The sequence below is a fragment of the Limulus polyphemus genome, unplaced genomic scaffold (assembly GCF_000517525.1).
Source record: "Limulus polyphemus unplaced genomic scaffold, Limulus_polyphemus-2.1.2 Scaffold27, whole genome shotgun sequence".
Lineage (NCBI taxonomy): Eukaryota > Metazoa > Arthropoda > Merostomata > Xiphosura > Limulidae > Limulus > Limulus polyphemus.
In genome coordinates, this window is record NW_013665637.1 from 255,909 (window position 1) to 281,618 (window position 25,710).

At 36.0% G+C, this 25,710-nt stretch overlaps 1 protein-coding gene across 4 annotated transcripts in view; it reads right to left on the reverse strand.

Annotated features, from left to right (window-relative positions):
- LOC106459322 overlaps positions 1 to 25,710 on the reverse strand; it is a 124,490-nt gene that overhangs the window by 87,870 nt on the left and 10,910 nt on the right. For all 4 annotated transcript variants that reach the window (XM_022385987.1, XM_022385972.1, XM_022385966.1 and 1 more), the window contains exon 2: positions 18,484 to 18,703. In XM_022385987.1, the coding sequence (XP_022241695.1) occupies positions 18,484 to 18,676 (193 nt within the window). In that variant the 5' untranslated portion in view covers positions 18,677 to 18,703. The remainder of the gene's footprint in view (positions 1 to 18,483; positions 18,704 to 25,710) is intronic.

The window sequence follows — 25,710 nt, forward strand, 5'->3', positions numbered from 1 at the left end:
AATTATTAAGTGCATTAATATCTATAGTATAAAAATTAAGGTTAACTCTCTCCCAAGAGCAATAAAAAAGAAGTATTGAATAAGTACTTTATTTCTTGTTTTTCATATTTATTCTTTATTTATTATTATATAACTAAAATCTAAAAATATAGATATTTTTAAGTTATTTAAGACTAGATTAGGTAAAATAAGTAATAATAATAATATAATTAAAATGGGTTCATAAGGCACGCAAGCAAGTGTGCTGCACGTTCCTCGAATGATTTACAACTTATAATGGTGCGGATAGTAGTTAGACACAGTTCATAGGGCAATAAAAAATAAAATTTAACTATAAACAGATGTATACTGTTACAAACTTAGAGCTACTTAGGATAAATGAATGTAGTTACATGTTACAATTTAAAGTCATTCCTAAAAGAAAAAAAGGTAATTTAGGTTTATTTTGATTTTTTTTGGGTGGTTACGAGGTTGGTAAAATTGACCAATCACATTTTGAGATAGGGTAAAGAAAATAACAGATAAACTATAAAGTTTTATTCTAAAAAAAAAACGTTTGAAATGCATTTAGGAGATTTTTGAGATGAGGAAAAGTATTTTTAATTTTAATATGAAAATGACTTTTCACACAGCCTATTCAAAACAAATACTCAATATATTAATGGACAAATCCATGTTGTATTTCATTAAAAATACTTCACTATAACTATGATTTTTTGTATGTGAAAGACATATAATATGAACTGAAAGACTGCCAAATTTTGTAAGATATACAGTTAATATTATAAGTCTTTAAGGTCTCAGTCAGTGAAGAGAGTTGGCCAAGGAGAACAGAATAGAGGACAGGGGAAGAAACACTGGTTGGTACCAGGAAAGGAGAAAGGTCATGGACACCTGACAACTAGGAAGGGCAGAGACTGAGAATCTACTGACAAACAGCTGGGTAAGAAAGACAGAAAGATGGTGAACATAATTACTGCCAGGAGGAAAGGGTGGTGGAAGGACCAATGAGAAATTATATGTCTGCAGATAGTTGGTAAACAAACACAGTGAAAATTCAACAAGAATGCAAATGGAATAATGCCACATTAGTAGAAAGTCTAACCCGATAGGTGACAGACTGGGCAAATTCCATGCATGAAAGTGGAGGGAGTAGATCTCTCTATGAAGAAGGGAAATGGGAGAGTGAGAAGCAATAGAGAGAGGGGATAATGGGAAATGAAAAGGGGGTCCAAATATTAGGTTCTAAGGCTAAAGTGGTCAAAGAGGTTCCAACAATAAGGCCCAAGAAGGAGGGTAATGTTTATATCCGAAGCCCAGAAGGAGTAGATCAATAGGTAAAGAGAAAAAGGTAAGACCAGACTTGGCTGGGAAATTGACAACCAGATACAAGGATGAGGATTAGAGGAGCATAATAGAGGAAGCCCAGAGTTGAGAAGGGTGGCAAATTGTCCATGAGAAACATGTCCAACCAAGGGTAAACACCTTTGAAGATTGAGAGGTGTAGAGGCTATCCTGTTACAAAAATATGGCCTGCTTGAGAGAGGCAGTCTGCCACCAAGACTGAAGCTCCTGGTAAAGTGTATATTTAACATCCAAAACAAAAGGCCATGGAACAGGAGCCACAAGGATGGCTGAAGAATGAAAAACCATGGAATAGACTGAGTGAAACATACCCAAATGAACTGAAGTAGGGGCAGGAATAGGAACATGCCTGGCGAAAAGCTAGAAGGTCAAGCATGTTGATGTGAACTCTTGTCCTTGACCAAATGTCAGAAGTCCTGCCCTCACCAAAAGTGTATATCATTCAGAGAGAGAAGCATTAAAGAAGGGAGAGATATTGTTTAAGAGGTGGTAAGGGAATGCAAGAAGTAGTATGGGCAGGGTCCAGTCACCATGACAATTCCTTGAAAAGAGGCTCACAAAACAGGACAAAGGACCCCCAAGTAATAAAACTTTGGGTCCACAAGATCCACTGTAGGAGATGAATGAGGGCATGCCCAAAAGGAATGAAGAGTGCTAGGGGAGCCAGAGTCTTCAAAGGCAAAAGAATCTCTCATGTAGGAAGAGAATGAGAAGTATAAAACCTGATGACCAGATATGCCATAGTTCACAGGCAAAGACAGACAGACTGAAGTTGGATGAGCTGAGAAAAGAAGTAAACACCCAAAGTATCCAATTTTGAATGGGTAAAAGAAAGTCCTCCCCAACTAAGTAGCCACCATAAAGAAGGAAGGTAAGAGAAGAGGAAACATTTGAGAATGAGCTAACAGAATAAAATAGTCAAAGCCCTGGCTTGTGAATATGGCAAGCAAAGGCCCTCAAAATACCAACAAACACAAGAGGTTCCAACAAAGAGTAGAAGGGAAAAGTAAGGAATGGGAAGATCCAATAAAGACAAACAGAACAGAAAAAACAAAGGGAGGATAGGCTAAGAAAGACCTGTAGGAAGGTTTCCAACACATTAACCATGGTCAACAGCAGACCAGGTGAAAAAGACTACAGATGCAGTCATAGGGAGAAAAGAGAATGGGAAGAAAAGCAAGGAAGGAGACTAAAGTGGAAAAATGGAAGATGACTGTCAGCAGAAGTTGAGAAGAGAAAAGTACCCACAGAAATGTACATGTGTGATAGTCACTGACAAGAAGAGTAACAAACAAGACTTTTGGCAGAGGAAAGACAAAGAAAAAAAAAGGAGAAAGATCTAAAATCCAGAATGAAAAGGTGGAAAGTTGAATGAATTAGACAAGGAATAGGAGTAAAGGGCAAGGTCGAGAAAGAGGAAACACCTATGAAGATAAAAAGGACAGAAGTTATACAACATCAGATTAGGTTACAAGAGGAAAAGGAACATGACTGAAGACATCTAGGTAATGAAAGGGGATCAGAGAAATAGAAGCAAGAAGAAAGAAAGGATACAGAGAAGAGGAATATAACTCAGCCCAAAGAGTCCCAACTACATGGAGAACAAGGTACAGAGGGACAGAGCAGAAATGGTTGAACAGGCCAAAAATAGAAGTGAACAAATGTCTAAAGAAGCCATTTGTGTAATACAGCAATAAACACCACTGACTGGAAACAAAAACAATTCTTAAAAATAATAATCTGTGTCTGTCAGTTTAAGTCATACAACTGGTAAAAAAAGTGGTTACCATCTGTAGCAGTCCAAGTGTTTGGTGGAAAGAATCTATCAAGATAAGTATAGAGTTTTCCTAGCAAACAATACAAGTATCAAGGGCATAAACATCAGACCTTCTACCTGAAACTAGTAAGACAAGAAAATGCCTTTTCAGTGAAAGATGGGAGAGGAAGCAAGTCACTAAAGATTCAAAAGGAGGAGACAAGGCCTAAGTACTATTAAGAACCGTGTCTAGGAACTTAGGAATGAAGGAAGATCAGTAAAAACGTGTGAACAAGACAGATATAAGGCTTCTGTGGCATCTAATAGGTGGCAGAGAGGGCAGCTCTGCAATAGAAGAATTAGATAAGCTATGATCATGAAATAAGGACAAGAAGAGCAAGGCAAGTCTGTCATCTTCACCCCAATATGGAGACGTAAATGGAGATGACATATGACGACACAAGCAAAGCCTCTAGTTTTAAAAAACATATACATAAGTCTCGGAAGACTAATTAAATGAGACCAGTGTTTGGGCAACTTGACCAGATGTTTGGTTGTGATAATTCAAGACGCATCACAAGATACCTTAAACTATCAAAATTTCTATTACGTATATTCTTGCTTTAAGTATATTTTGTAAGAGCAAATATTTAAGTACTTGCTGTTTTGTTTTCATAATGTATTCTACACTGTTAATTTAAGTTGCATCACATGATATTTTCCTAAAGTATGAACATTTCTATTATTTATTATTTTTTGCATATTCTATAAATACAATTGTTTTAAGTATAAACCTTTTTGTTAATGTATTTATTATATTCTGTTTGGTTTAACTTAGGCCAGTTCATTCTTATCATGTACATATATTAATATTGATTCATTAGTATTGGATTTTTACAAAAGTTTTCAAAACTATGGAACTGAAATTTAAAACCTGAACATTCTCTTATGCCACATGGGCTAAATGAATCAGGCCAGAACCCATTAATTTTGAATTATGACCTGTGCTAACAGCACCCACCATTGCACAGTCTTTTTTTGCCCTTTAAACAAAATTAAAAGATTGACTGTCAACTATATAATGTCCCAATAGCGGAAAGTGTTCAATGGCATCACATCTTGAACCCTGGACTCTACAATTCATATCCCAAAATATTACAGTCCTGACAACTTGCCTGTCTTTACCATTATGAAATATTTCCCCAGGCCAACCACTCCTCTATTTCCTACTACGACCACTGAAGTCAATCCCAAGGCCATTGTTGACTTTCCTTGTTGCAACTGCCCACTGTTTTCTTTGTTTTTGTTTACAATAAACACTAACAGGTATGGTCATTGTTGATTGCAATCATGTTCAATATTTGACAACACTCAGTGTGTGTCACTTTTAAATTACTCTGATGGTTTTTCTAATTAAATTTTATTGCCTTTTTGACCGTGATTTTTGAAATGTCCACCATAAAAAGTTTCAAAATACACGGTATCTAGCCTAAAATGTTCAAATTTTGTTACTTTTATAATAACAAGTAAAGAACGGTTAAAAAAACAAACAAGAAATATAGCACTTACCTGTGTATGTAACCTTTTTTTTTTGGTCGTTAACTGTAGTTCTATGTTAGCCTTAATACTTTCCTCAACGCTACTAGTCCATAAAATAACTTTTTCTTTAAGTAAATAATGCAGGGAAGAACACAGAATAATAACATGTCAACAGCTGAGAAAGTTGGTTATCTGTCAGAATTTTTCTGGCTCTCTAATCATGTCACTTGAGCAGTTAGAAATTTAACTTAGCTTCCTACTATGTTCTCATGCGAAAATGTTTTTTTCCTCATCAGCTAAATTGTCAATTATCTGTAATATCATGTGACATGAATCACATTGATCATGTGGCATGAATCAGTATCACACACAACATTATAATTTAACATTCAAATATTTTACAGTTAATTAATGAACTGGTCGATCCTAGTAAGACCACTTTTGTTCAGACCCAAAGATGGTCTTAATAGGGAGAGACTATTGTAGTTCAAATGGTGCTTTTGCTCACAGACTAAGAAAAATGAAGTTCATCATTTATTGTATTTACTTTAGTGAGGTGACTGTATACAGCAGATACTACAGTTGGAGGATTAACTCAATTAATAAATTACTTATGAACAATGATTACATTGATTAATGTAACATAAAATAATCAACTAATCAAAATTAGTGTTTCAGATCATTACTGTTTTCACAGTATCGTAATCAAAATATTATCACTATGATTTCTCCTTAATATTTTTGATTGGTTGAAGGTTCTTCAATGTAACTGAGTAGTGACGCAACTCAGAAAAATATACAACTAATCAAAATTAGTGTTTCTAATTATTCATCTATCCAAATCTCATGTGCAAATAATTAATTAGTTGAATGTATTTGATTTACGAGCCCAATGATTAATAGATTAGCAAATTATTCCACTAATTACCCAGCTGTAGCAATCAATTTATTTGTTCAACATTTCACATCATATTGCTGGATTATCTAAACATGTGAAATTGCAAGTAAGTCTTGCATGAAATATCAAAGAAAAATTAAAATATAAGGATGGCACAAACATCTGTCTAAGAAAGGTGTAAAAATATCTTGATAGTTTGGGATACCATGAATACAACCAAATGCTGAGAACATGTCAGTTCTCCACACTATCTTAATGAAAAACAAAGATACTGAACATACTGATTAATGAAAGCACCGATTGATTGCATGCATGTGTTATTTTCATATCACATTTATTCAATGATTTAATATATTGTATTATTTTTATAACTGAAGTACAACCATGAATATCTACAAAGTAATGATATTTAAGTTCTGGACAAAGACTATCGACTTATAAAAACTTGACTAACTGCCTACCTTTTTAGTTGATAATATAGAAATGGTCTGTGCAGATAGCTCTTTGTAGCTCTGTGTGAATAACCGAAACAAACCAAATCAAAACTGCCTGCCTTTTTACGTAATGTTAATTACACTTTTTATTAAGCATTCACGTGACAATAAACAGTAATGAAAAGCAGTTATTCTAATCTTAAATTGAATGCATCTGTTTAAAACTATTGTTTCTAAAAGGTGGATTTGGATAAAACATTGTCACCCTTACATTTTGGTAGTTTCAGCATCCAAAAAAAGTATAAATATCGGATTTAAACACTTGGCATATATAAACTATTATCCCAATTATATTTTGGTGTGAATATACTAACATATAACTATATACCTAGTGTGTGAAATCAATGTATTTTAGCTTTTTGTATCCAGAATAAGTACTGACATAAATTCAAATACAAGTTACAAAAGGCCAAAAGATGAAAAACAGTTACTATTTTTATCCTTCTGGTTTGTCCATTTTAGATTAATTTAATATCTGTTTAGTTCTATGTTTTTGTATTTATTCTACAAACCTTTTCAGGATTCATAAATATATACTCTCTGTTCTTATTAAGTGTATACACATATACACAGACACACAGAGCAACCAACACTCACATATCTTGGCCTATTCTCACATACATTAGTAGAAAACATCAAGTATACTTTCTTTCAAACTCTGTCAGTAACATTTGATATTTGCTATTCGATTATTTATAACCAACAAAAAGAAAGAATTTTAATTTACTAATTTCTGTGTAAGTCTAGATCATTCTAATGAGAATTTTTTTAATTATTTAGCTATTGTCAAGATCACCTCGACCATTAATGGAATTATTTTAATTCACTTATAGCTTATGTAGAAATTTGTTAAATCATAACATTTTTAGGTCAATATATTTTTTGCATGTTTATATTTTGTCTTCTCAGTTGCATATTTGAAATAGTTATAATTTTCCTAAATGAAAATGTATTCCCGATAGGTACTTCCCTCTTCTCACAAGACTAGCTGCCCTCTGTATACAAACTTTTTGAGAAATGCATGCCACAAGCCTTCATCATCCTTCTGCTGGAATCCAACGTTCCAACACATCTCTCATGCAAATCATCATGCGTCGCCTCTCCACCAATAGGAGACCACAACTATGATGTGAAGCATGCGACTCCCTCTATGCCCCACTACCGAACTATCACTTTGAAGTTTGGCAGAAGACGTGAGCACTGGAAGATTGTGGGGAGGATGGGTGGGAGGTGTGAGTGGAGTGAAGTACCCATCGGAAATACATCTTCATTTTGAAAACTATAACTTCTGATAAGGTACTCTCCCTCTGCTCACAAGATTAGCTTGAATCCCACATTGAAATGGGGGAGGGACAGGTGCAAGGGAAGCACAGGTGTATTCCCTGGAAACATCTAGAGGACAACCCCTAAATGAGAGGAACAGATCAGATGATCTGAGGAGGGGCACCGCACCACATCTGAGCCAAGTGTCTCTTTGCCATGAACATCAACATGATCAGGAGGACTACACATGGCAGAACATGAAGGGAGCACATCCACATGGGAAAGGATAGCTTAGCCATGTGATCTTAAACAGAAATTAGAATCACTAATTGAGTGAGGATGTATCCCATGGTGTAGAGTGGCTAGGGCGAGACAGACCATACTTGTTAAGTCAACTCGCTGGGTACCGACATCCTCACAAAGATAAGATCAGGATCATACCATCTTCACATCAAGTCCCAGAGTCAAGAGGGAAATTCACATTCGACAACCTCATCACCCAGTGAGAGAAAACCCAGGACAGAAGCAGAAACAGACCACATAGACCTTCTGAAACCCAAAGCACAGAAGACAAGTTGAGAGGGGAAGATTGGTTCACTCGATCTCCAAAATCTCACTCGCTGGGTACTAACATCCATGCGAGGGTAGGAGGAGGGCACTCAAATGGAGGGGTGCATTGGGCACTTCAACTCAAGGAATTAGTTACTCATCCAAAAGATCTTGCAGCTTTCTCTACACCAGCAGAACCCATCAAGTAGGTTGCCTCCATGGTCAACCACCCCTGCAGCTTGGAACTGGTAAGTGGTAAGGACTCCCGTACTCTCCTGGAAGAAAGGGGGAAAATGTGCAGATGAGAGTCTGGAGGGACTGCAACACCCAAGACAGTGCAATGGGTTATCACAAAACCCTATTTTTTTAAAAGCAGACCACACTGATTTATTCAATCTAGGCATGGTAGGGATGGGCAACAATCTCCTTCTGCTTTACCAATATCATCTACGGCTGTTATTATCGTGGATGGGCATATCATGACACAAATATCATGAGGAATTTACACTCTAATGAACTTGTGAAACACCCCATCTCAAGTGTCTTGCTGTGACAGGCTGTTCGGAATGAGCAAGAAGAAGCCAGTTGTCCACATAAACACGGAGGAGCAGCCCAATGGCATGAATGTGCCAAGCAAAGAAGCAGAAAAGGATGTCTCCATGGTAAAGCAATGAGTGTGAACATACTGATTGAGACAGGATAAATCAATGACAGGATGCCAGTCTCCAGTTTTCTTGGGAACCACAAACAGGCAGGAGTAAAACCCTCGTGAACTTGGTGGAGTTGGTTTGATACCTTGTCGAGTGATGAGTTCCTGAACTGCCTCTGACAGATACTAGTGTGTCGAGAAATCCCAAGGAATAGGGAAGGTAATGGGAACACTGGATAAGGGAGAGAAAGGAGATAATGTATCCCTCTTGAGAGCACTCTGTGAACCCAGACATCAGTGAAAAAAAGTCCCCACTGAGGAATGAAACTCAACAGACGAGCCCTCACTAAGCCCGAACCGACCACATAGTCACCGGAACTGCTGTTGGCAGATCATGTGTTGTTGAGTAAATCATCGAACCATAACACTGCGGAATGGTGGAACAAAAAGAGGTTGGGAAGGGGAAGGTGGGGGAAGAGGAACCAGTGCTATGCAACACAAGAGTTACCATATATGACATAATGCTGCAAAAATGCCGCCATGCAAAGGTCCTTCAGTTAAGGAGCCTGGAGACAGGTCTGCTCCAAAACTGCATCACAGCCCAAGAGGTACCAATAACAAACAACAGCAGATGAGCCAACATAGAAGTAAGGATGGAGAGGATTTCAGCAAAAGAGTCTGTGAAGAGCCTCTGACAGAAGGTGAAGGGAGGAAAGAGTCGTGAGGGTGAGACAAAGGCAAGAAAATTGAGCTTGGGTAAGTTAGACAGGGTAATATGGGTTTGCCCCCAAAACAGATAGAATGACTCCAACAACTGTTGGTCAAGAAAGGGAAAGTCTGCCTGATGTTAAGCAAGGTCAGACTGATCCAAAATCCATGGGGGACAAGCACTAACACCGTCCCACAGTTGATAGGCAAATCGGTCCAAGTGAACTCTAATATCGGGGGATGGAGGAAAAGACTAAATAGGGTAGGGAAGTTGTTTCATGAAGGTCTAGGTTCATTGAAAGCAGGTGTAAGAGACAAAACATCACATACCCGAGAGATAAAGATGGACAAGCTGAATCATCAGGTAGTCAACAGGAAAGTGTGGAAAACTTGAGGGAAGGAACAAACAATTAAAACTGTCATCAGCCTGGCCCAGCTCAAAAAGATCAGGAGAAGGGGGGGCAGAAGTAGACGAGAGAGGTTGGCTCATATACCGATCAATCTTCCAGTGAATGAATGACAATATATCCCCCAATGGGTCACCTGTGGCTGAAAATACAGCATGAGACCCTAGCAAAGTACCCGAAGTGGTGACTGTAACTTCAGACTTCATAAGCGGGAAATACGAGGAGGTAATGCTTTAATAAAAATATGAACTCCACAACTGTGAAATGTAGTAAATAATGTTAAGAAAAATATAAAAAAGCAAAATAAAAAAAATAAACCATTTCAAGTAACTGAACAATGTAAGAAAGAACGTCTGAACTCGACAGCTGTCAAATGAGAAGTGATAGTTCGGTAGTGGTGCGTAGAGGGAGTCACATGTGTCACATAATAGTAGTACTCTCCTATTGGTGGAGAGGTGATGCATGATGATTTGCATGAGAGACGTGTTGGAACTTTGGATTTCAACAGAGGGATGATGAAGGCTTATGGAAAAAGTTTGCATAAAGAGAGTAGCACAAAATGAGAAAAGCTAATCCTGTGTGCAGAGAATAAGTGGCTTATCATAATAATAATTTTATGTACTACTACCATCATTACCAAAGAGTAAGGTTAAAGTTGGCTGAGAAAAAGAAAAAAAAAATGCCAGATAATCTACTAAACATCTTGTTTTTTTACATATATTTTTTTTATTGTTGTTATATAAAATAACTAAAAATGTTAAAACAGAAACTTATCAGGTTAGATAAAAAAACATGAATGAAAAACATTATAAAAAATTTCTCAGAAAGGTATGCATGTGTTAAATAATTTGCTTACTATAACTTGAACTATGTGCTCACTTGGTGATTTTTTTTGTTTTATTATTACTAGTTTAGTAGTTAAGACATGGTCCACAGAGAGGTAACACAAAATAAAATGACAGCCTTTATGAAAGTGTTAGAGGCCAAAAGGTTTTTGGATAAATAATTATAATTGTCTGTTAAAATATGCAGTCATTCTAGAAAAAAAAAAATGTTCGTTTGATTTTATTTCATATTTATCAACTCTTGCTACATATGATTTTGCAGGTTAATGCCATAGTGGAGAAAATAAAGTATATAGTTTTACTTAGAAAAGAATTTGGTGACTGAAAACACAGTTAAAATATATGTGGTGTTTTTGAATCAAAAGAAAGATAAATTAAATTTTGTAAAATAAAACCTATACTTAAAAGTTTTACAAGAATTTATGAAAACAAAAGTCAAAATCTTAAACAAAAGTAAGCATTTGCAATTTTTTCTTAAAACAAACATATCACAATGATTTAATTTTGAATTTTCAAAACTACAAATCCATACAAATATCATGTATAAACATATTTTATTTTGTGAAAACTTCATGATATCTGTAGAAAGTTTATCTAAAGTTACAAACAATTTCATCCACTAGATGAATGCAATGCAATACAACAGGTGTGTCAAATCAACACACATAGGCATTTAAATATTTAAAGAAAGCCATTAATAAAATGCCTCATAGGTTGATTTTTCAGTTTTAATCGATTTGGAAGAAAAATAAAGAAATGGGTAAAACTTTCCTCAATGAGAGAAAAAATAGAGGTGATAAATTAATATTTTCCTAGTTGGGGAATATGATGAGTTAGGTCCCCCTCGGAGCCTGTTTTGGAACTATTGTTGTTCATTTTTTATATTGATGATTTGGAAAGGTTTTTGGAATAATATTTTAAAGTTTTATGATGATACTACAATGATGGTAAAAGCTGCTTTTAGACCTGCAGGATAGCAGAAATATCAACTTATTAAAAGTAAATGTTATAAAAGGATATGTTGGGAAGTGTAAAATTGGGCATTAATAAATTGCTGAAAAGGTGATCGGTTTTGGATCATAAATGTATTTTAATCTATAAAGTTTATTATAGAAAAATTATTTATTGATTCCTTAGAAAGCTATTGTTATCTTCCATACTTTGATTTCAGTTATCTTTCAAAACTGACAAATAAAACACAGTATCATTTTAACTCCAATTTATCAACATTTTTTTGGAATTTGAGATACACATACTGCATCATACTAAGTAATTTTATGTTTTTGCCTGTTTAAAACAGTCTATTTAAACAACTGACAAAAAAAAAGAATTGAGTGAAATCACTCTATGTAAAATATATAGGGAACTCTAGCAGTAAACAGTGGGAATAGTTGCAATATTGATAGTATTTTTGTTTACTCTTTCTCATGTGTAAGTCGTATGTTACTAAGAGCCCTGTCATCAATACACTTGCAATTTGATGCAAAATAGTTGAAAAAGTGATTAAATATCAGAATTTGGTAGGTATTACATTTGGAGAAGGTGCTGATGTGTCACAAAATGTTTCTGTACATGCAAATAACAACAGTAATTATAGAAATAATTTTAAAATGTTTGACTACTAATGTATAAGTAAATTTGAATATTTTGACTTTTGAATCTACTACTTGAAAATGTAAGATATGGCAGAAATTCACTCAGCATCTACAATAATGCCAAATCCACAATTCTTAGTGTTCAAACTAGTTTTTTACATAAAAACATATTCATAATAAAATATCTACACAAGTTGAGGAGGTGCTGAAATACATGGGTCAAAAATCAAGAAACCTATATGAGCATAATAAAGAAAATGATGTGAGAGGGGAATTTGGACTATTTAAAAAGTGTTTTCATTTATATGGCTTTATTATTGTTACATATTCTATAATGCATTCTCTTCATTCCATCTGAGAATACACTTGGCATCATGAAAGTTACTTTGAATGACCACTTTAATATGCTTTGTCTTGGTTGCTTTTGTTTGGTTATCATTCCTTCTTATAATGCTTTTTATGATAATAAACAATATAAAATATATCTATCTATTGATCTTGTGTATGCCAAAGATATATAGAAGAAATTTATAATTATTACTATTGTAATAATCTGTAAAAATAAAAATTGAAGTTATAATTTTCCCATACCGAAAATATATTTCCAATACATACCTCCAGTGACATAACAGAATTTCTCATTCATTTTTGAGCACCACTAGCCTTGATACTCTCACCTACCCTCATGTGCTTATATGTAATATATCTGTGCTGTAGCATGCAAACAAGGATGTAATAACCCTCCTGGAGCAGCTGGTTCCATCTGTACTGTAGAGCCCAATCTTCACCTCAGGATTAGGTTAAAAAAAAAGCACCAGAAGTGGAGAGAATGGGTGGAAAGTTTGAGAGGAAGTAAGTATCTATTGTAAATACATTTTCAGTGTAGGAAAATTATAACTTCTGATACAATAACTCAACTTGTAACACATAATAGCTAGAATCCCACATTGAACTGAATGGACCAGTGCAAATTTTAACTTGATGGGCACCCTTCAGATAGTGCCCAAAGAGAGCCCACAGAGTGTGAAATCTCTCTGTAGATGAACACACCCACGTAGAGAGTGCACCACATATGTACTATGTATACTCTTTGCCCATCATAAACATATATGTGGCTTAATTGGACATGCCAAATGGTGAAGAGAGGCTAGGGTGCTTCAGTAGGTTAGTTCCAGTTCAAAACCTGGCTGCACTGGGAATGGAGCATTTGGGCCATGGTAGGAGGAAGGTCCCAATCATCTTTACCTCAGGTACAAGAATCAGAATGGAAAAGAGGACTTCCATTCTGAAAACCCAGGCCAGCACATGTATACAGTCCTAGTACACAACCAACACCAGCCACCCAGGAACCTGATATTCAGGCTAGAAAGGTAGATGCAACATAGAGGGTCAACTCCAGTTCAAAACCAGAAGGCATTGTCTAATCTGCAGTAGGAGGAGGATCCAAGCCCAACCACGTGTGAGGACTTATGTTGGCCATTCCATCTCCAACCAACACTAACACACCCAGGAACCAACATTCAGGCAGCAGTAGAAAGGAGGGTTCCCAGCCAGAGGGGTGAACTGCATGTGGCAGATTCATCCAGTCCAAAACCAGATGGCATCTGGAACTATACATCAGATCTATAGTAGGAGAGAGTACACACCAACTCCACTGGCAGAACACCACCACCCTACTCTCAACTGAATGGGAGAGAACAGAAGCTGGTAAGTGGCAAGGTCTCCCATACTCCAATTGGAGAGGGGGTGGGGGGACAACTCTGTAGGTTGTCTAAAGGAATGCAAAACCGGAGAAAGTACAATGGGCAATCATGAAACCTTGTTTCTAAAAGTAGCCAGACCCGATTTATTAAATCAGGATTGGAGGGATGGATCACAACACTATTTTACACAATAATCCATGAATTGGTATGTTTTGGGACTGACATATTTATAATGCAAAACACTGCAAAGATGAACGTGTAGTCTTCTGGAGTACCCCATCTCAACAGTGGATGTCATAGACCTTAACGACTGTACATTGCAGATTTATGGAATATAATAGCTTGCCACTGAGTGGGATCCAACATGTAAAATGTGCCCCTGTGATGAAAATAAAGAAACAGAAAAATTACTTACCCACTCACAGTTGAACTGAGGTGTGAAGGATAGCAACGGGGAAACTTAGCATCCTGATGAGGAGGAGAAGACTACATGATGAACAATGAGAAACAATGGTGTGTAGTGTGGTTCACATGCAGCTTGGATGATCTCTTTCCATGGGCAACAGAATTGGTCAGCCAAGGAAAGAGTGAGGAGCTGAATCTGAAGAAAGGATATCTGGAAAATATTTTGGGAATCATAAGACATGGAAGAATAAGCCAGCCGAATAAGTTGGCAAAACCAACCATAATGGTGAGAGAGGAAATGCCTCTAGTAGAGGAAGGGTATGAATGGAGAAAGAGGCAGAAAGTTAACCACATAAGGAAGCCATGTAAGCAACAAAGCACCAGTGGGCATGGCCAGGACTGAGAAGACAATCCAGACCAGAGTGAGAATACAAATGGGAAATGTAAGAGAGGGGGAAAAGGTGTGAATGTAGGACGAGATGATCAAATGAGCCAAAAGGAACAGAACATGAGAAGAAAAATTATACAAGAATGGGAAAAACAGAAGGTATTAGATAAGGAAGCCTGATAACCAGCAATGGTAGATACAGAAAAACCATTGTTAATAAACCAGGTAAAGAATTATGAGAAACAAGGAACACTAGGACTGGAAGGATAGTAACCAAGGTGCAGAAACTAACAGTGAAAAAAAATGCACCAATTTCTCTGATACACCATTAAGGATGAAAGATGGACTGAATGGGAAAAAGGATGATAAGTGTGTGGAGAGTCCAGACCACTTTGCAAGAGACCGGACAAATGCCACATGTATAGCTGGAGTGTGATGATGGCAGAATGACATGCAGATGACTGAAGTTGACAAAGCAGGGAATGGGAGAGTACTGGAATGATAAATAGAATGCAGTAAGGACTGAAACCCATAACAAGGTTGAGCAGGTCAGAAAGATGCAAAAAAGACTCAACACAGTGTGGTTTGGATAATGGATAAAACTTGGGAAGGATAAGGATAGGCATAAAGATAAAGGTTGGACCAATCCTGACTGAAGACATCTATCACCAAAGCCAAAGGATGTGGAACAGGGGACCAACGGATGAATAGCTTGGAAATGAGGTGGGTAACAAAGGTGTCCAGAAGTAGAGTCTATGAGCTCTGTATAGGAATTCTAACATCCGAAAACAAAGTGAAGATGAAGAGGTTTCCCCCTTGTTAACTGATGTAAGGGATAGCAGTCAAATTGTTAGAATAGATCATGACCTCGTACCAAAGGTAGGAAATAATCCATCTCTAAATGAATGGCAAGAAGCTCCAGAATATTGATGAGCAGAGCTGACTCAACCGAAGACCAACAACCCACGAATTCCTAGGAATTCATAAATGTTCCCCAACCTGACAGTTTGTTTGTTTGTAGTTAAGTACAAGGTTATTGCAAAGGGCTATTTGTGATCTGCCCACCATGGGTATCGAAAGCCATTTTCCAGTGGTATAAGTCTGCAGACATACCACTGTACCACTGGGAGGCATCAACCTGACAGAGAAGCATCTGTAAAAAAGATGCAATTTGGGATGGGGAAAAGGAAGAGGAGTGCCTGCCTTGGTTTTGTCCCTTTTCAGCTACCAGGCTAAATCAACTTGTAGTGAGTGAGTGAGGGAGTACAATAACTAGAACCAGGGGATCCAAAGCAATATTCCACTGATTGCGCCAACACCCACTGAAGAGCACACATGGAAACCTAAGTCCCCAAAAGAGAAAGAACCTCATGTTCAGTAAAAGAATGATAGGATTGAACTTTGAAAACTAATAGCTCCATCGATTTCAACCAAAGAAGAGAAGGTTGGACCCAACTGAGACAGGAGTTAAAGAACACTCCCAAGTGGATAAGGAAATGGGTCAGAATAAGAAAAGACTTCTCCAGCTTCATACACAACCTGGATAAGCTGCCTCACAAAAAAGTAACTCTATGTGTGAGTGAGATGTTTGTTGGGATGGAGCTAGAAACAGCCAGTCGTACATATAATGGTAGAACTGCAGATAATGAGAAGAAAGAAGTCCCAGACTACCCAAAAGAATACACAGAAAAGATCATGGAATTGATAAACTAGACCTCTGTGGACAAAATGATGGTAATGTCTGGATGTGAAGGTAAACAACCAAGACATTCACCTTTGGCATCCAAAGACCCAGAGTACACACCCACCTAAGAGTGAGGAAATATACCATGGTGAAAGGAAGGAGGTCGATGAAACAGTTGAGACTGAAAAATTCTATGACAGGATGCCAGTCCCTGATTTTTTCATGAACTACAAACACTCTGGAACAGAACCCTGAAGATGGCTGACTGATAGGTTTAATAGTGTCCTTGAGAAGAAGAGATCAAACCACTTGAGAAAGATGCTGGCAATAAAATGCATCCCGAGAAGAAGGGAATGGAAAGAGATGTGGAGTAAGAAAACGAAGGGGGAAAGTCTTTCAGATAATACTTGAAGCACGCAAGGATCTGAGGTGAATTTGCTCCACAGATGCAAAAACCTGACCAAATATGCTCTGACCTTGCCCAAACCTACTGTATATTCACTGGTACCATTAACAGTGGGGTGGGAAGCAGGAATGGGAGTAGATGAAAGCTGTGAAGGACAAGAGACCAAGAATGAAAGCGAGGAGTGTTGAAAGCAATCTCTTCCCAGGATTCCAAAGAATCAGGAAGATCTCCAAAAACCATCTTGTGTAAAAACGTAACCATACTAAAGTTCCATAAATAAGATGTGGGTAAGCACACATTGGCTGAGAGTGAATCCCCACCCAGGAGATCCCAACACCAGAGGAATCAAGTTTCTTTGGAAAAGGCTGAGGAAAACAAGCAAGCTAATGTGGAATACATAAGAAAGTGAGTATTCTCTAAAAATTCCTCTGAGGATCAGTGGATAGTTTCGGATAGGAGATGGAAGATGGTAAGTAATGCAGTGGGGTACTTAGAGTCAAACAGAGATGGGAAAATTGAGCTTGGGGAAAATCTCACAAAAGGATCTGGGTCAGATCCCTCACACCTGAATCAAAGACTTCAAGGCCTGACAGTCCAGAAAAGGTAAATTCTAATGATGAAATGCTAATGCCTAGGAATCTAATGTATGAGAGGAGGGGATGAGGATATACTGACCCCATGTATCCTGATAGCTAGAGAGAGTGGGAAAACTAGGTGATTCAAGGAAGGGGTACAATTATGGAAGAATCTTAAGACACAGGATATAGACAAAAGGTAGCATACCTGTGACACTATATCCAGGAAGTGTAGACTGTCTGGGAGTTTCTGTAAGTTGAATTCAGGAAGGCACAGCAAAGGAAGGGGTGGAAACAAGCTATCTAAATCCTGTCATTCTGTCCATGTTCACCAGGAAAAGGAATATCTGGTCTGGTATAAAGAGATACAGCAGGCTGTATAATGGACCCAAACATGCAATGTATCAAAACCAAAATCTCCTCAACAGAAAATGTGGAGCCTGATTTGTGTAATGTGTATGCTTCAACTGAACTGAACAGCTACGAAGTGCAGGAGGAGTTGTGGTGTACTCATCTCGACTGAATAGTTGCCAGCTGCAGGAGGAGAGCACAGACCTGAGATACTGCAGGTTGAGGTGCAGTAGCAGGAGTAACAACAGTAATAATTGCTATAATTTAAAATTCAGTATTCATAATTCAAACTTAGAAATCAACCTACAAAATTTAGTTTCATTTAAAAAATAATAATAAAACTGTTAACAAAAAAAAGCTAGTCATTTAACAAATCATGAAATAAAAAAACTGAAGCAAAAGTGAGTTAAAGTTAGATATGTCTGCACTACACTATGTCAAACTGAAAAGTGAAGATTGGGCTTTACAGTATAGAGGGAGGAAGTTGCACCAGGATATGTTGCATGCTTACTTGTAGGTGGGAATATCAAGGTTAGTGGTGAGCAAAAATTGTGCATACAGAGAATAACATTGAACGAAAAAAGCTATTATGTGAGCAGAAGTAAAGTATCGTATTGGAATAATTGATTAATATAAAAAAATAACTAAATAACTTTTTGTAGTCATCTTAGTTGTATATGCAAAAACCTTTTGTGCACAAGAGCACCCTCTCCAGACAAAATTTAACACCATTCTTCCATTCACCTGAGATTCTTAAATGGTGTTTGATACTGATTTTTGATCACTGATCTTGTCAAACTTCCTTGTACTATAATCATTTTAATTTCAAGTAAAGTATTTTCTGTCATCTGCAAAAAAAAATATATTAATAATAATTAAAAAATGTAAGATAAAAATGATTACCTGGTCCAAGGACAGGCATTCTGGAGTTGTGAATTGTACGATAATCTCCCAAAACAGTTGGAGATGTTAAATGGCTTAAATGACTACATATACCAGAAGACTCTCCACTTTCACTTCCATCCTGAACATGTTCCCTCCTTTCACTTAAGTCCTGGAGGGTTACAACAGGACCACTAGAGTTTGTGGTGGCCATTGAAGTTTGAATACTTAATATGCTTTGCTGTGGAAAAAACAAACAAACCAGGAGTAAATTTTATGTCTTTAGCACATAGCTTTGCATTCAATGATTAGTAATTGGTGATTGTCAATTTTAGTTATATGCTTTCTATTTATTTGTCTGGCTGTTTTCGTGGTCAAAACTAAATATAATTCATAATAATATTTGTGTTTAAATAGATTTCTATTCCCATTTACAACAATTTTTAATTTTGTTTTTCAAAAATAAGATGTTAGAATTAAGTGATATCACAAGTAAAAATTTACATGAAAAAGTAAGCATGGTATTTCATTCTTATATTACTGTTCACTTTCTAAACTTGTACAGCATTAGTAACTAATGTACCTTAGTTAGCATAAGCCAAAGGTATAAAAATTACAAGCCTTTATATTTTCACACTAACTTTAAAATAAAATAAACTTGGAAACATTAGTTTACCATACTTTGGAAATGGGCTAACAATAAAATGCACATAAGTACAGTACAAATTATAACTGTTCAATGATTTGTGTTCCTTTAGATTAAAAAGAAACACTTTCACCAAAACTATGTAAAAATTGTCAATGAAATTAACAATATGAAGTTTTGTATACATGTATATTTCTAGAGTATTCATTCCAGAAAAAGAGAATTTACAAGGTTAGGAATTATCATCTCTTACAGTAATTCATAAATCATATTAAAAAGGTTAAATTCACCTTTTTATAAAATGTTCTTTAAAAAATTGCACCATTTGTAACAGTACTTTCTTTTATGTTCATTTTTCAGTCACAGCAGAATTTGATAAGCTTTCACTGTACAGTTTATTTGCAGAATTTAGTTAAGTTCATAATGCTCACAGAAAACATCCCATGTGTTTTTTAACAACAAACAAATTTACATTCCTGATGGGAAGTAAGTTCCCATTATTCACAAATTTTTTTAGAACAATTGAATGAGAATCAAAGATCAAATTGCAAAAATAAACATGTGGGTAATCGTTGATGTACATAAAAAATAACAGTACAGAACATGTTCACATGTAATACACAACTTTCTAAGTTCCAGGCATTTAGAAACAGTATTCGAGAATAAATGAATGTATATACATTTATTTGTGAAACTAATGAGTGTGGCCTATTGTGTTTTTACCACAGTATTTCAATAAGCTTCACACAGTTAGAAACAACAAATATTATTCAATAAAAATACAAATATTTAATAAGTATTAATATTATTTTTAGATTTTAAGTACTAAGTCATCAATTTGTTAGATTCCGTATTTAACGTTTAAAGTCAAACCACAAAAACACATTTGCAATTTTTGTAACTATTCAGATTCCAAGAAACTGTATCATAAGAATAACATCTAAGAACATATTTTGTTGTGTTTCCTTTACATCTGAAGCTGTTGTATACAGGAAATGTATGTAGTATAACACCTCATAATTTCTTTTTTCTTTAAATTTTCTTAACAATTGCACTTGAAGTTTAGTAAATAATTTTGCACATCTTAAACAAGAAACAAAAATAACTTAAGGTAACACACACATGCAACCAATATCTGGTTTATGAAATTGGTTGCAAAGTTTATTGCTTATGATTTTTTTTGTGCAGAGTTCTGCATAAACTAGTTGTTGTTGTTGCGCATCACACAGTTCATATTCTTTGACTGTAAGGTACTGTTTGATGTAAACTACTATACCTATAATTTGTCTATCATCCCCAAGTTTAGTGGCCTTCTGCTGCTGTTTATTTTAAAATATTTTATAAATCAAGCAAAACTATAGGTATGCTGTATGGTAAAGTAAAGCATGATTTTCCATTAAGTGTTTGGTTTTATTTTGTCACATGTTTTTGTTCTTAAAATTAAGTGTTCTACACAAATGAACCTACATGTTGGCTTATTGCTCTAGAAATGTTTGACAGCATGGCACAAGGTAAACAACAATCATTTCTAAGTTTTTTTTGATGCTCTCCTGTTGAGGCTATCAATGATCCTGCCTAAGTACCCAAAGACAGATGGAGATGAACCACAAACAAAGTCAACTATCACCACAGCTGGGCAATTAACTAGATTACTCAATTATCTATCAGCTTCAATTACATTGATTAGAGCCCAATAAAATAACTGATTAATCAAAATCACAATTAAATGTCTTAAATTCAAGAAAATAATCAACTAATCAAAATTAATACTTTTGATGATTATTGTTTTGGAATATTCCAACCATCCAAGTATTCAAAACATTGCCATCATGGCTTCTCATTATTATTTTCAATTAACCCTTTGTCCAAGAGTGGGGATCAGAGAGTGGACGTCATGATCTTTCACAGAGTACCATTCAACTTGGTATTATGTATTTGAAGCCAGTTATTAACTATTAATTTTTTCCTACACTGCTGATTTAGTGACAATTCGTGGTAGAGTAAATACCAGATACAATATACAGGGATACTGAAAAAAAAAGAGAAGATGTGCATTTTAAATGTTCTAGGGGTTGTGCATATACAATATGTAAACTTTACAATGGATAAAAGTCATTTTATTCTTATCATAAACATTACCTTGAACTCCAACTCATCAAAGTCTTAGTCAGAGAAACATCATCAATTCATGGACACATTTTTAGTACAAATACTTTTGTAACACACCTGACTTTTATGCACAACAGACTTGTAGATTTTAATAAGAGCTTGTAGATACCCATAATAAATTCAAAATCATAGTCAATAGTCTGACCTGTGTACATTCAATTAATTCAAGACTGCTCAGGTAAATCAAACAATATTTTGACTCGTGCACATAATCAACAAATAGAAGTTAGTGTTTCCGATTATCATTATTTTTTATTATCCAAAGATGCTATGCTAGATAATACATCATGAAATTGGCCACGATGGATGGCATGTTCTACATATCTGGCAAAAATGCAAATAAATCAAATGCAAAAATGCATGCCATAACTACAGCGCACATCAAAGCTCAAAGTAGGTGTGCTGTTAGCTAACAACTTAACAATACAACTGGAACTAGGCATACACTGATCACTGTGTCATAAAAGTGGCCTAGGGATTTAAGGAATATATACAACTTGTCACTTTGTGAACTGGACATTGCAAGGCATTTGTAAACAAACTAGGATAGTTAGCAGTTTTACTATGTACATGTACATGTTTCATTATGAATGACAAAAATATAACAAGTTTGTTTTGTCAAGGTCTTAGGGATATAGACCTTTTCAATTTAAATAGACCTACCTTTTGAAAAAGTAATGGGCAAAGTTTTTGAGGCCAAGTTACAAAATCACGGATCGTCTCTTTATAACATCTTAGTTTTGTAGTTCAGCAAGCAACATAATTTATTAATTCCCCATTTTTAGAGCAATTTGCGATACTGTGAATTAGATACATCACCTACTAAATGATAGGACAGAAGTAGGCAAACAAGACTGAATTGCTAAACCACTGTGTTTTTACTAATGATCATTAAGATCCTGGTTAACTTCCTTACAGGTCAAACAAAATCTTGGCACGTATTTCAATTTGTAGCTACTCCAAGCCTTGACAACCATTTTTGGATCTAGACAAATAAGTTGGTGAATACAACATGCAAGGGTGACATGGAAAATGCCTCAGGTATAGGAAGGGTTCAAATGGAAAAAGAGGCAGAAATGGTAACCCTGAAAGGAAGCCATGCAGGAAACATAGCACATGAGAGCACGACCATGACAGAGAAGATGATCTGGATCAGACCAAGGATACATATGGAAAATGGGAGGGAACAATTGGGAAGGTAAGACAAGGTGGACAAAGTAGCCAAAAGAAATGAAACAAAAGTTAGAGGAAAAAACTACAGAAATGGGAAAAATGTATGGTAATGGACAAGGCTGTCCGATAACCAGCAATGGTAGACACATAAGAAGCATTGTCAAACAACCAGTAAAATAATTATAAGACACAAGGAACACTACAATAGGAAGAGAGATAACCAAGGTGCAGAGACCAACAGCAAAAAGTAGCATTTCTCTGATACACCATTAAGGATAAAAGATGGACTGAATGGGAAAAAAGGGATGATACGTGTGTGAAGAGTCGAGATCACCTCACAACTGACATGAGTGTGGTCATGGCAAGATGACACACAGACAACTGAGGTTGATGAAACAGGGAGTGGGGGAGAGGAAGTAGTAATGGAGGTGATGACTGAAATAGAGTAAGGACTGGAGTGGTTTGGATAATGAATAAAACTCAGTGAAGGAGACAGATAGGAGGATAGGTATAAATGTAAAGGTTGGACCAACCCTAACTGAAGGCATCTACCAAAGCCAAAGGATATGGAACTGGGAGGTGGATGGCAAATGCATCCAGAAGTGGATTATCCTACTGGGTGCACAACCACCGAAACAGCTGAGAATCTAGGAACCACTCCATGGGAATAATCTTGTCAGACTAAGATAATCGATCCACAACAAGATTCAAGACACCTGGGACATGACATGCTAGTAAGAATGTGTGTGATGTGAATGGGCCCAGAACAGGAGTTCTAGCAAATGAAAACAAAGTGAATGTGAATGGGTCCCCCCTGTCAAGTGATGTAAGAGACAACAGTTGAATTGTTGGAATGGATCATGACAAAAATGATCCAATGCTTGATGAATGTCAAGAAGCTCCAAAATATTGATGAGTAGAGCCGACCAAAGACCACGAACCATGATATCCTGGGAATCCATAATCACTCCCCCAACCCAATAGAGATGCATCTCAGGACAGGGAGGAAGAAGAGTAACACCTGTTGTGGTGTTGTCCCTTTTGAAACACCAGGCCAAATCGACTTGTACTGAAAGAGGGAGTAGGATAACTGAAACCAAGGAATCCCAAGAAAGATTCCATTGATTCCACAACACTCACTGATGGGCACACACATATGCATGACTCCAGGGAATAAAGGTTTCACTCTAAAGGTGCACAAATCTGGCCAAAATACTTCAACCTTGTCAGAATCTCCTGTATAGTAACTAGTATCATTGGCAGCAGGGGTCCAGTAATGAGTAAATCGTCAGCTAGTTGCTGATACCTGGGAAAGGAGGACAGGCAAATGGGTGTAATGGGGAGGGCAAGAAACAGGAATGGAAGCAGGTGAAGGTGGTGAAGTACAAGAGGCCAAGAATGAAATGTAGGAGTGTTGATGAGCAGCTTCCAGCCAGGACTGAAAAGAGTCAGGAAGATCTCCAAAAACTATCCAACATACAAATGTAGCCTTACAAAGGTTCCATGAGTAAGACATGTAGAAATACATGTTGGGTAAAAGTGCATCCCCACTAGGAGATCCTAACAACAGAGGAGCCAAGTTTGTAGGGAAAGAGCTGAGGAAGACAAGTGCACCTACATGTATTACATAAGAAAGTGAGCATCTGCCAAAAATCCCTCATGGGCTCGGTGGACAGCCTGCTAAAATTTGTCTTAGCATCTCCTAATCTTACTATCTTCACCAAACTACAAAAAAGGATGATGCATCAAATATTCCAAAAGCTCAATGACATTCGTAAATTAAGAGGATCAAACCTGTATATGATACTCCAAATAAGGCCTAACTACTAACTTATGGCCCCTTTAATCATATAGTCAGTGCTTTTCATTACATATAATCCAAAATTTCATTAGCTCTACAATATGCATTAGAATACTGTCCCAAAAGCTTAAGATTTGTAGTTAACAAATACCCCAAGATCCTTTTCCTCATTCACACCTAACTAACATTTAAAAGCCCTGGTTTGTTTTATTGCATTACAAAAAATAAATAGACAATAATAATGGATAAAATTGTTTGAAACTTGAGATGAACTTTATACATGTTATGATGCAGCTTCTGAAATACATGATACTTTTACAAATTTGAAGCTTGAGAAAGTTGGAAAGATTTAATTGTGACATTCTTTTTTTAAAGAAACAATTAAAAATACTTATCTTTGTTACAGCTTTCAATTATTAATTTTAGTTTTCTTAATTTATTTTAAAACCTCACAAAAACTCCACATGCAGTTTCACTATGCTTACAATTACTGGCATATAGCAGAAGTAACTTTTTCATCATACAAAAGTTACGGTAAAAACATGAGCTGGTAATCAAAAGGTTTCACTTAATATATCTAACATGTTTTTAAATCAATTTAATATTCATTTATATAAATATTTTCATAATTATTTTTGGGTGATTTTCTTTACATGTACAGTCAATATGGCTGAATTTTCCATGAACTACACTACCCTTGGTGTTTATCTGGGTGATGGGGGTTAAAATTAAATATAATAGGGCAAGTACTGGGTTTATTATTGATAAGAGTATCATGAAAAAGTAATGTTTTAATGAAACGTGAATATTCCAAAGCCAGTTTTATAGCTCAAAAAAAGTTGTTCAAATATTCTTAAAAAAATAAGTAGGTTTGTTACAAAAATGTCCATGGTGCTAAATTAAAAAGTATCATCAATGTGTGACCTATCTATACCAGAAGTCAGGACTTAGATCAGTTTGTTTCATACCAGGTAAGTAGAGCTTCACCTTTAAATAATGCATGTACAAGAACACAAAAACAACAAATATTATCACAAAATTTAAAAAAGTTAGGAGAAAATCGTACATATGTTCAACTGTATTATGAGATATACACCCCTAATAAAATTTCTTCACAATATTCACAAAGGTCTATAATGACACAAATACTTTCATTGATGGGTACTGATGATGCATCTAAATGGAACAGCAAGATAATAACTTCATTTTCAAGTCTATTTCAAGAAACTATTTTTTACTTATAATATGTACAGGAATAACAGTTAGAAGTAGCTGCAAACTCCTGCCGTTACAAATTCATCCAAGGTAGTCATTAACTTTCCCACTGGAACGATGTTGGTACTCTGAGAGAAATTGACACTTATCTGTTCAGAACACAATGTTATACTACATTGTTTGATAGATGAAAAACTTGACTTTCTATTGGTTATAGGTAATATATAATTAAACATAAGAGAGA